The sequence below is a fragment of the Arachis hypogaea genome, chromosome 16 (genome assembly GCF_003086295.3).
Source record: "Arachis hypogaea cultivar Tifrunner chromosome 16, arahy.Tifrunner.gnm2.J5K5, whole genome shotgun sequence".
NCBI classification, from domain to species: domain Eukaryota; kingdom Viridiplantae; phylum Streptophyta; class Magnoliopsida; order Fabales; family Fabaceae; genus Arachis; species Arachis hypogaea.
This window is the reverse complement of record NC_092051.1, coordinates 140,081,667-140,094,998: the sequence shown is the minus strand read 5'-3', so window position 1 is coordinate 140,094,998 and position 13,332 is coordinate 140,081,667. Positions and strand designations below refer to the sequence as shown.

Sequence of the window (13,332 nt, the reverse complement as noted above, 5' to 3'; positions counted from 1 at the left end):
ATTAATAATTAAATTAGTCTCTAAAAAATAAAATATTTTTTAAATTTATTTTTAAATTTTTTAATTAAATTAATATTTTAAAAATTATAAATTAATCATATTTATTTTTTAGTAACTCTATTAATAATTTTTGTCAATAATCAATAATAAAAAAATTTATTAATAATACATATAATGCTTGACATGTCAAATTAAACGTTAACAAAATATATTCATCAAAATCTATTAATTTAATCTCTTTTTTCCAATTATATAATCTATATTTTTTAAATCTATTAATTGTTTGTTTTTAGTTTGCAATTGTTTTTGTATAAACTCTATATCTTGCACCTATGATTTATTTGTGTGTGTGTAATAAATCAATTTCAGAATAATTGAATAATAAATGAAATTACTTAAACAAATATAAGCTTTCTCAAATGCTGATAATTAAAGTATTTGTTGTCAGACTGCATCTTCAACGGGCTTTTTCTGAACAACATCACGCATGAGTTTGAGTGATTCTTCGAAATCATCACAAAGGAGATAAGGATCTGGAATTACACTTGGATCCACTGATAGAGAAATTATCATCTTATTAGCATAACTTTGGAAATGAATAGTCAACGCCTGCAAAACAAATCCGAACTGATGAGTGGAATGGATGATTCAATGATCACTGCCTAATAATAATCAAGGTAAAACTCTTATTCTATTTTGAGTTTTTTTCCATTTTTTTTAAATAATGTTATCTGGATTCTACTAACTAGAAGCAGTAACTAATTTGGTTCAAGAAACTATGATGAGTTGTTTCAAAGCAAGTTATTTGCTTCTAAATGAATTAAATCCAAGGTAAATTCTCGTTTAAAAAGGTCTATCCAACTCGAATAAAAGTTTTGATGAATTCGTATTAATTAACGAAGCTAATCACAGATTATCATCAACTAGTGAAGCTGTTACTTAACAGAATTAACAGAATCAGTTAGTGCCAGTTATGCTCATCACGTGCAAACTGAACTGATTATAACTAACTCTTTGTATATAAGCTAGGCTAAGTGTATCAACCATTTACTCCTCTCTGTTCTTACAACTTGTCCCACTATAGCTAGAACAATATTATCAAATGCATAACCAGATAAGAACCAATATAAAATATATACTTTCAAAAAGGGGTTATAAACTTTCTGAACAGAAGAGGTGGGGTAAAATTCACATAATAAAAATTTTAAGAACAAAAAGATATGCTTTATATAATTATTGAAGACATACCTGTGGGTGTCCATATACACTAGGAGCAATGTATGCCACAGGATGACCATAGAAACTAACTTCCTCCACCGGCCCTGGCATGTTAGAGAACGCCAACGTTGTATTCAGCAGAACTCTTCGTATTATGAAAGCCGCCACCTATATATATACCCAACCAAATATTTTATGAGAATATATTACTGCTCAAAACTCAATACCACCAATATATATGTCTTGTTATCCCGACGTACCTTAACCCCAAATAAACTGAGTACTAATTTGGCACAAGCGTAGGTGCTAACAGCTTCCAATGAGTGTTTCTTGCGGTCAATGGTAGCCTTTGCTTGGCGAATATGTTGCAATGGATCTTGTTGTGAGGAAATGGAGAAAGGAAGCATGATGTATCCAATCCAATTTCCCCATCTCACTTTCGATTTTTTAGCCATCATATCTGCTATATCCTGACTAACATAATTAATGTTCCACCAATGCATGGTTATATTACAAGTTTACAACTTACTTTTACAACACAAAGAAAAACGCGCAATCTTGCTGATTAAACAAAATGACTAAAAAAATCTTGTATATACACTAAAAACCAGCTACCAATTACTAACCGGAGAATATATCATGGCACACCTACAAATCTATTCGTGTTAATTTGATGACAAAATTCACCTGGATTCCAGAAACTGGTCGAATGTTAACAAGAATGGCTGATCTAAGCCGAATTTTCTTCAGGACACTACTTGACTCCTTCTTTCCATTAGCACCTACTGATTATAGCAAAATAATGTTGGTAACAAATCTATTCATTTTCTGTGAAACTTTAATTTCCGGTAATCAAAAGAACAAAAAGAAGACACTTACCGAATTCCGGTCGATTCAAGTAGCGACTGATACCAGCTTGTGTTATTCCCAACAGAACATCATTGACGGTCTATTAATCGAAATGTGTCCAAAAAAAAAAAACACCACTTATTAACTTGTTTCCAACAAAACCTATAAATTCATCTCGAAATTATTGTTAACAACTTATTTATTCTATTAGTCTTAAATTAATAATATTTCATGTAAGAATTAATTTTAATTTATTGTTAATATAAAATAATTTTATACATACATCATAATATATGCATCCACATGTAAATAAAACTATCTATCTTTTTCATTGAGAATAGAATAATTATCAAAAAATAAATATAATAAAAAATTATGTAAAATAGTAAATATTTGTGGTGCATCAAAATTAAACTTTAGATTTAAACATATAATTCATGAGTGCATGGGTGGAGAAGTGAGTTATTACCGCATTCATTTGATTCTTGAGAAGCTTGATATCATCCATGCTAACTATCCGATGCACGTAGCGCTTGGTATGAAGCTCCACTCCAGGTGCACCTTTCAGGGGAGTCCACGTGTCCTTGAGAAACAAAACAGTCAAAACAAACATCATCAAGTCCACAAAAGTGTGCCACATCAGCACCAAACCCCACCACAGCGCCATCAACGGCCCAAACAACACCATCAAGAAACCTCTCTTCTGTTTCTCATCCTTCTTTACTGTTGTTGCTGCTGGCATCGCTGGCAATGCATTAGGGTCACTGGATTTACGAGTGCTGGCAATAAGGAGTGACATGAGGGAAGCACCATCGCCCATTGAATGGTGCATGCGAAAAACTCCAACGGATTCTGCGTCTGAGGTTTTGATGTTGAGCAAGTGAAGTTCCCAGAGTGGCTTTGTAATGTCCAGTGGGGATTTTGTACAGTTTGATATGTAGTCTTCAACGAATCTATCTGGAAATTCAATTTCTGATGAATTGATTTCTGGAACTATGATGTGGCTGTCTAAGTCGATTGTGGTTGAGATCCATCTAGTTTTCCTTCCCTTCTTAACCTGAACCACATTGGAAATTAAAGCTATACATGAATTCTTCAGAAAACATGCCATGAATGGGCTCACTGACTATACAAAAGACAATTAGCTTAATTTTTTAATTCGAAGACACATCGATTTTTAATTAATTAAAAATATAAAAATATTTTTTATTTTTAAAGTTTTTTTTTAAATATATAAGAATAAATTAATTATTTAAAAAAAATTAGATATTTGATATTTTAAAAAATAAAAAATATTTTTATATTTTTAATTAATTAAAAATTTATTTAATTTTAAAATAAAAAATTAAAAAATGTATTTATTATTTATTCATTTTTTTAAATTAAAAAATATTATAAAAAATATAAAAATATTATTTATACACTAAAATTAATGATTTATTTATATATAAATATATATAATTTAATTTATTTTTAATATATATTTTATATTAATAACTGATTTTAATATACATCTAACCTAAAATGATAATGTAATTTTTATAACACTTTTTAAGTATGTAAGTTATATAACTACTGTAATGATAATCACTACAGACTCTGTAGTAATGGCATTTTTGTTTGACTAATATTGATCATACAATTAACTCCCGTTTTAGCATGATGGTTCCGCATGCTTGTTTGTATATAATTGTTGAATCAAATTGTGCCAAGTTTTTAAGAATTCTAGCACTAGAAAGGGCTCTAATCTAGTTCTCCCTCTGATTTTTTGTAAGACTAACTAGATGAAATCCTCATATATATTCGTTGGCTCCCTAGTTTCGTTGGAGTTTATCTTACAATGGCTAAGAAGCTAGCCACAAAACTACCATTAATCGAACTCGAAACATAACATTACGTTTAATAACCCAAACAATGAGTACCCTACGTGCCCTAGGCTTCACCGTTCTGTTTTTGGTCATCTTTATCTCCTCTGATTGAAGCAAGATCGTTGATATAAAGTATTTCAACTCCAATATCTGAACCCATTGTTTTGTTTCTTTTAGGTTCAGGCTTGGCTCAACAATATAATAGAATTTTAAGATGAATGTTGAATCTCGTTTTCGCGTGAGTTCGTCACTTCTGAGAACTCGCGCTAAGATTATCACGTGAAGGATTATGGCCTATTAGTGTAGTAAGTAGAAGTTAGTTATTCTGTTAGTTCTAAGGTGGAGTGTTGGTTAGTATTCCTGCGTGAGTAGCTGGTTCTAAGGTGTAGCTTGTCCTGCTCAATGTTTGAACTCGTTTTTTTCTTTTATGGGATGAAATATCTATTGGCTCTTTTAAGAACAGCGATCATGAACACCTGTAAAGACACTCCATCCCTCAAGTTAAAAAGAGTATAAGATGATAGAGATGATATGCAGCATGAATATCATACCTTTTACCTATTAAGAGTTTTTGTATTTACAGGGTTAACTTATTATAGGTGATTGCTAATGTTTGCGGGATTGTTTTTTGGTTTGTTTACTTGATTTCATGGTAACCGTTATTGATGGTGTTTGGATTGATTCGTTAGGAGAGGGAATCGCATCCTTTTTTTACGGCATGTGTTTGCCTTATGCCTTTTAGATTCCGAGTTATAGACGTTATTGGGCCGGACTTTAGGTAACGAATCAGTTAGTATAGTTAGAAGTTCGTTAGACGATATTTATATATTGTAGTGTAAAGATGAGTGGATAGTTTTTTTTTTTTTTTTTTTGTATTATTAAACAATAAGCTCATGTTAATTAGTTTAATTGATTTCTTTTTTAAATTATTTAAGCAAAGTCGTACCTGTAAATTTCAGTTGATTTGTTTTTCTCTAGCTAGGTTCTAAAATATAAGTAACGTAGTCATTACTCCATCTTATGATGAAGGCTTTGAGAGTGATGTTTTCAAATTATTCTAGTTGTTTTTTATTGAGTTTCATTTGGAATTTGGAGTAAGAATATCCTGTGTTTCATTTGAAAGAAAACAAAAACAACGAATTGAAAAGAAACAAACTCCTGTGTTTAAGCGGAAGGGAATGAGATTGCTATTATAATATTGTTAATAGATTTGATAGTTAATTAGTTATGTCGTGGATTTAAAAACTTATACTCCACTCTATTTCACTAATTGTTTGATGAAATCTCTTTTATGATTTAAAAATTAAGTAAATATTTACAATAAATATAAAAAAAATAATAAATATGCATTATTTTAATAATAGATAACTCTAAACCAAATATATAAACGAAACTCTTAATCTCTGCACAAAAAAGAACAATAGAACATCACCACCCACATATTTTAGTTAGGGGGAGTTATGCATGGGTCGACCGGGCTTTTGTCAGACATGGAGCCGATATTAATATTTTATAGGGTCTATTTAAAAATCTTAACTAATCTGAAGTAAATTGAAATCGGGTGAACTCGATATATAATCAGTATATATAATTTTGTAAATTTTATATAACGAAAAATATTATAAATTATCGGGATTTAATATTTTTTTGCAATCACTAAGTCATTTGAGTTTAATTTTTTTAGTCTATAATTTAATAAATTTATTTCATATTTTTAAATATTAATAACTAACTGAGGGTCATCAACAATAAATTCTAACTATTATTTAGTATTTTTTTTATATAATAAGTTAATAAAATATGACTCTTAAAAGGTAGATTTAATAAATATTATATATCTTATATTAAAATAAATTATTTTAAAGGCTAAACAACGGTATATAATATAAAAATATTAATTAAAATATAAAAATATAACACTTTGTTACTTATTTTTTTCTATAAAACAAAATATGAATTTTAATTATATAACATAATTCAGGTGGAGTTGAATCTACCTAAAGTAGTCAAACGCAATCCAAAATTGATACGAAGTAAAAAAGATAAACCAGAAATTTAGCAAAATACATTTTATTAGACGGGCCATTTTTTTAGCAAACTCACTAGGAACCTATCTCACACTATCAATGCACTATAACTAGACATTTTTCAACAATAAATGGTATTTTTTTGAGTTTTTTTCTTTTAAATAAAAAAAAAAAAGCAGGGTTCGTTTGGCATTACCCATATAAGCATAGATTTAGAATGATGAAATAGTAGTAAGATAGAAGAAATAGATAATGACTTACGGGCTTGCTAGTGAACCTTGGATGCTTAAGAATAGTTTCACGCAATCCTTCTTTAATTACTTGAGGATTCACGCTTGTTTTGCACCCCATTACGGCCATCACATAGCAGTTGAACTTCGGCGAATGGAACAACCTCGACGCCGGACTCATCGGTTCGCCTCCGCCTCCGCCGCCTCCCCCTCCTGATGACATTGATGATGCCATCTTTAATTTGCTAATTCCCTTTCTCTTCTGCACACACAGATGAGTGCCCAACAAATTAACAATGAACATTCATTGAGACTTTATTGCATTAGAAAAAGAAATATTAAGACTTATTGCTACCCTCATCAAGACCTAGTGCGTGTGAAGCAGGGGAAGATGGCTGATCAACATAATCAATAGTTTTAGGTACTCCATTCTTCTTTTAATGTTTATTTTAACGTTGGTGGTTGCTTGTGCCATTTTGCACACCGAAACCAAAAAAAATTATTACCGATGTATATCAAAATCAGTGATAAGTATAAAATATATATATTTATATATAAATATATTAATTTTTGTCACTGATTTTAAGATATAATTAATATTTTTTTTTAAGAAAATAAAAAAGGACGAAGATATAAACTATACGAATCCTTTCAATATAGTATGTCATAAAATAAATAAAACAGAACAAAACTATAATTTACTCCGCGAGGACCTTGCTTTTCTGTCTTTTATGTTGCAAATGAGAAAGCTAGATATGTTATTTGGGTTCTGAAATTTGATGTGCTTTTAGTAATGTGAAATCTATCGTTACCGAACATGGGTGGTTCCGCCTACTCAACTTAATTAATGGAGGAAAGAAACAGTTAGTTAGAAGCATTAATGTCCCTCCACCCATATAATTCCATATGCATTTAAAGAAACATAGGTTATATTTATATCAACGATTGTTTTTTTTCACAAAATATATTTATCCTTAAAATTAAAAAAAAATTATTCAAATATATTCAACGCCTTAAAATCTCAAGGGAAAAAAAAGAGATACCAAAAGCATGGAGAAGAGGAAAGTTTACTCACTTTTAAAGATGGCTGCAGAAGCAACTAACCCGTATGAGGTGAATCAAGAAGAAACTGATACTCCATGGATGAAAATGAAAAACAATAATTGAATCTTTGTCTTCTATCTCTTTTGCCCATTGTGTTTTCTTGATTTTGCTTGGCGCTTATTAAATAGTTGCCACCAAATGATGTAAACGTGAGCCAACATGTTTGACCAAACACAAATCGAGATTTAAATAATCTCATAATACAATTTCAGACTTAATTTAATAATAGTATTTATATTAGAATCGAGAAAGACAAAAAAACAGTACTCGTGTCTAAGTCTAACTTAATTATTGTCTGCAGTCTCAATTATGCTCAAGTTTTTTTGTTCAAAAAAGAGATATAATATGGTGATTGTGATTAATCACTTTAATTTATAAGTGTTTTAATTAGTAGCGGTTAAGTTTAAAAAATTAAACTATGATAAAAATGATAACATTATTAGAATATTATTTAATTGTTTGTGTAATTAGTTTTGCTAAATGTGCAAGAATTAATTTAATTAAATTTGGCTCAAAAAATATGAAAATGAGTGCAAATTGAGTCAAGCCCACATAAACACTCTATAATTCAAGAAGATATTAGCTATACTCATCCCTTTAATCATTAGAAACAAAAACAAATATCTAGCCTAAAGAACAAAAACAAATCTGGCCCAAGATCATCACAAACCCAAATGATGGTTTACACACAAATCCATTCACTTCACTTAATTACTAACAAGGTAACTCAATTTCACTTCAATTTAAAACACACCACACTTTACATCCATTAAAATCAAAACTCTATCTTCTTTTTTTTTTCACATCACATCACTCTCAAACAAGAAGAAAGAATAGGAAAATTTATAAAAGTTAGGACAAAGCAAAGTTCAGAAAGCAAGTTTTCGATTTCAAGTAAGAAGAGAAGGTCAAAAAAGCTATAACAAAAAGACAAGATCACATCCAAGAACAAATTATAAAAAGAAGATTTTTACATTTATGTTTCGTTAAGGATTGTTAAAAAAATCCTCTGTGTCACAAGCACCATTTTAAAAACTATGAAGAGTCAATAGTGCTTTGCTGCTTATCAACTATAAAAAATCAAACTTGGAGTCAAAGTAAGAACACACGACTCAAATTCAAGAAGTAAAATAAAAAAATGTGGAAAGAGAAGATTAAAGGTATGGTTGCATGTCACTACTTCTACCCTCTCTCTCCTTTGTAAACGTCGATGCAACATCTGTTTATTGCAGGACAGACTCACATTTAACCCCACAAATTTTTAAAAAAAAATAATACTATTATATATATCATTTATTATATTATATTTGTCTCAAAATAAAATATAAATAATTTTTTTATATTTTATGTTAAAAGATATTTTGTTAAACTTAACATGTAATAATAAAATTATATTATTAAATTTGATTTAGTATGAAAAATAAATAAATAAATTCAAAAAATAGCGATAATTAATTTTATTATATTAGTTAATTAATTAATAATTAAATTAAACTTAGTTTTTTAATTAATACAACTTAAATTATTAGTGATTTTCTAAAAATTGTTTAAGATAAAAAACATATTATCTATATATTAATATACTGTAATTATTTTGGTTAAAAAATTTATTTATACTATAAAGACTATAATAAGTAGATTTGACAATTAAATATGAGATAATAAAAAAATAAAATAATTGTTTAAGAACATATATAAAAAAAATAATATTTAGTCATGTTAAAAATAAAAAGAAAGTCATTATAAATAAGTAATGGAGCGCATTGGTGGTTGTGGATTGCTGATGTCAACAAAAAGAAATTCTATGTCATTGACCCTGTCAATAAGCTAAAAAAAGATATACCTGAATTAAGAGTGAAACTGAACAAATTTGTTGTAAGTTATTTTGTTGTAAATTATTCAAATTATTCAGTACATGAGAGGAGTTCGGTTCACTATTGTTACTTCTCTTTATTTACTTTGTGTATCCCTTTTAGGGTTTAATAATTTCCCAGATGAGTGTGTACGTTGGGACGGAACCCTTAATGGAGGACGGACTAGAAGAGAAAGCAGAGTATATCATGCTGAACGGTCAACGTACAGAGTAAGAATCTTTCTCTTCTATAATACTATTTTTAATGTGTTTTATTTTGAATACTATTAATCGTATTATACTCAATTATTGCTTAGCTATGATTCCTGATGCCACCACGGTCAGTTTCACCCGGCGGCGACAGCACCCTCCACCCGTTCGGCGATAAGATCTAGCGACACGAGGAGATGGGATCCAGGAGAAGAGGATCAGCGACGACGAGGCTGGATGCTGGCTAGGGAGACGAGTTCATCGGCGATGACGGCGCTGGGCACTGGGCGGTGGCTCCTGGCCTCCTGTTGCTGTTGGCTGTGAGAGAGAAAGAAAAAGGGGCTAGGGTTCCGTGGAGTGCAGAGAGAGAGAGGGGGGAAGCTGGGTTCCGTGGACTTGTGCGTGAGTGAAAGAGAGAGAAAATGGGAGAGGGTTTATATATATTTTTTATTTTTTTCATTTTTTTAAATTGAAAATCGGGAAAATGAAAAAATCAAGAGTGAAACTGAACAAATTTGTTGTAAGTTATTTTGTTGTAAATTATTCAAATTATTCAGTACATGAGAGGAGTTCGGTTCACTGTTGTTGTTTTTCTTTATTTACTTTTTGTGTCCCTTTCAAAGTTTAATAATTTCCCAGATGAGGGTGTACGTTGGAGCGAAATCCTTAATGGAAGACGGATTAGGAGAGGAAGCAGAGTATATCATGCTAAACGGTCAACGTACAGAGTAAGAATCTTTCTCTTCTATAGTGCTATTTTTAATGTGTTTTATTTTGAATACTATTAATCGTATTATACTCAATTATAGTTTAGCTATAATTGTGACATATACATCATGAAATGACTCGAAACAATTGATCCACGAAAGATCAAAAGTGGGAAAAGACATAAATATAAAGTTTGGACACAAGTAAGTACTTTCTAAATTAATAAACTTCTTTCTTTTCTTATTTCAGTTAGATTCATTTCTTATGTAACTAATTCCTTTCAATTGAAATGTAGGATGAGATTGATGACTTCAGGTACCAATATGGTCCGAATATTCTGTTGCATGAAATGAATAAAATCAGAGACCAAGTGATTTAGAAATCTGAAGCAATAAGACTCCCAAAACCATCTACTGCCATCTACTGCCCTTATTGTAAATTCACATCTGGGAATTTAAATAGTAAATAGCATATACTATGATTGACTGGTTGTAATTAATAATATTTTGATTAACTTGTTAAAAAAGCAAACAATGCTTCTTTCAATGTATATATGTCAATATTAATGTAAATGTTAATGTATATATCTATTCTTAATATCAATGTATATATCAAATGCTAATATTTATATCTGATTCAAGATGGATTACTCCTTGTCCTGTCGGTCTGAGATGTTAATTTATATATCTGTTGGAACTGTCTGTCTGCTATTTTATTCCAGATTCTCAGTAATTGCAATCAGTGTATTTACCAATACATTAGAAATACCAAAAAATACAGTGAACCGAAATTAATACACTGGTCGAATCGAAAGTTACAAATACACTGTACAAAAATCCAGAGAGCTAATTATAAAAAAAAATGTTTCTATCAGTATTCAGTTTCAGAAACACTTGAACTCTCTGACATAGCAAAATAAATTGGCTATTCAATAAAAAAAATAGATTTTTGAAATAAAGGATTTCACAAAAAAATGGCTATTCATTAAAGACTAACAACAGTCAGAAATTAACCCTCCTATAACCTTGGTGAACCAAAATTTGCTCATGGGTGAACAAAACTTTATATTAATAAAAACTAAAACTCGTATAATCCTCTTGGATAATTCATATCTGGTGCATTGTAAAGAGAGGAGCTTGACTGAATCGATGATCCGGCATCTAAAAGGTTCAACTACAAAAAACATAATGAATTATATATTAGTAAAATGCACAATTGAATTTTTACCTAATCGAAAGCAAGTAAATTTTACCTTGCTTGAAGATGTCTTTTTCTTTTTCTTCATGGCATTTGAGATCTTTTTTTTAGGTTTGATCCAAGTCTGTTCTTGGGCCGGCCTCTTGTTTTGAGACGTGACGGGCTTTGAAGGTCATTCACATCGCTTAACGTCGCTTCTTCGAGGGATAACAAACTTTTTCCTTTGTTTCTCTCTTAATATTCTTGCATCTCGGCCATGACTTTTGCAAACGTTCGGTGCAAAATTTCGATCAACTCCTCGGACTCGGATGCAAATTCGAATATATTGTGCGACCAAAACACCAACTTGTCGAATCTCTTACTTCTCGGCTCCAGTAGAGACTCATCTTGGATACTCTTAATGTATGTGTGCCTCCTCTTTATATTCTTGCTCCAGCGTTCCAATGTGTATTTCGGTGCCACGTTATTAACTCTTTTGATTTTGTCCTTCAAAAAAAATGGAAATGCGGACTAAAATTAATTGGAGACTGAAAAAAAAAAGGCTTGATAAGTTTGGTTACAGTTAAATTTGGGTGTCAAACATAGACATTAATACAAAAAATTTAACATCAAATTCGAAACCTTAAAGTATCAAATTAATAAATCTTTTATCTTTATAAACTTTTTATTTTTTTTATTTTCTTGGATGTGTGACTAATTCTTTATAGAGTAAAGTATAGTTTTTGTCCCTAACGTTTGAGGTAAGTCCCAAAGTTGTCCTTAACGTTTCAATCGTCCTATTTATGTCCCTAACGTTTCAAAATTGACTCAATGTTATCCTGCCGTTAGGGATCCGTTAATAAAATTGACGGCGGGACAAAATTGAGACGGTTTTGAAACGTTAGGGACTTAAATAGGACGAAAACGTTGGGGACAAAAATGATACATAGAAATAAATTTTAATTTTATTCTTTAATAATATCAATTTTTTACTATACATAGTATTCAATTATTTTTAATCACATTTACACTCAATCACGTTATTTTTATTCTAAATAAATTTATTTTTTTTAATTTTACACTTAAAGTAATGTAATTTTTTTGTAAATAAATAAATTTTACATTTTCATTCTAAATAAATAATGTAATATGATTAGAATGAAAGTGTAAAATTATAAAAAAATATAAATAATGTAATTAAGTAATGAAAGTAAAATTACATTATTTATTTAGAATAAAGCTATAAAATTTATTTATTTATAAAAAATTATATTACTTTAAGCGTAAAATTATAAATAAATTAATTTATTCATAATGAAAGTGTAAAATTATAAAAAAAAATATAAGTAATGTGATTAAGTAATGAAAGTAAAATTACATTATTTAGAATGAAAGTGTAAAAGTATAAAAAATTAATTTATTTTGAATGAAAGTGTAAAATTATAAAAAAAAATAAATTATAAGTAATGTGATTAAGTAATGAAAATAAAATTACATTATTTAGAATGAAAGTATAAAATTTATTTATTTATAAAAAAATTACATGACTTAAGTGTAAAATTATAAAAAAATTAATTTATTTAGAATGAAAATGTAAAATTATAAAAAAATATAAGTAATGTGATTAAGTAATGAAAGTAAAATTACATTATTTACAATGAAAATATAAAAATTATTTATTTATAGAAAAAATTATATTACTTAAATGTAAAATTATAAAAAAATTAATTTATTTAGAATGAAAGTGTAAAATTACTAAAAAAAATTACAAGTAATGTGATTAAATAATGAAAGTAAAATTACATTATTTAGAATGAAAGTGTAAAATTTATTTATTTATAAAAAAATTACATTATTTTAAGAATAAAATTATAAAAAAATTAATTTATTTAGAATGAAAGTAATGTGATTAACTGTAATTTAAAAAATAATTGAATATTATGTACACTAAAAATTAATATTATTAAAGGATAAAATTAAAATTTATTTTTATGTATCATTTTTGTCTCTAACGTTTTCGTCCTATTTAAGTCCCTAACGTTTCAAAATCGTCTCAATTTTGTCCTACCGTCAATTCTGTTAACGGATCC

At 28.8% G+C, this 13,332-nt stretch overlaps 1 protein-coding gene across 5 annotated transcripts; it reads right to left on the bottom strand.

Annotated features, from left to right (window-relative positions):
* Positions 1 to 303: 303 nt before the first annotated feature.
* LOC112755332 (wax ester synthase/diacylglycerol acyltransferase 11) lies at positions 304 to 7,461 on the bottom strand. Of its 5 annotated transcripts, none has more exons than XM_025803355.3 (8): positions 7,268 to 7,461; positions 6,224 to 6,454; positions 2,537 to 3,124; positions 2,098 to 2,167; positions 1,906 to 2,003; positions 1,479 to 1,688; positions 1,249 to 1,386; positions 304 to 609 (listed from the first exon to the last, which is right to left on the bottom strand). In XM_025803355.3, exons 2-8 carry the CDS (start codon positions 6,425 to 6,427, stop codon positions 445 to 447), a joined length of 1,473 nt encoding a protein of 490 aa, XP_025659140.1. In that variant the 5' UTR covers positions 6,428 to 6,454; positions 7,268 to 7,461; the 3' UTR covers positions 304 to 444. The 5 variants fall into 5 exon arrangements, with proteins under 5 accessions (XP_025659140.1, XP_072077436.1, XP_025659138.1 ...); XM_072221335.1 differs by having other exon boundaries at positions 1,906 to 2,000; positions 7,268 to 7,457; XM_025803353.3 differs by lacking the exon at positions 7,268 to 7,461 and adding an exon at positions 6,548 to 6,952.
* Positions 7,462 to 13,332: the final 5,871 nt, after the last annotated feature.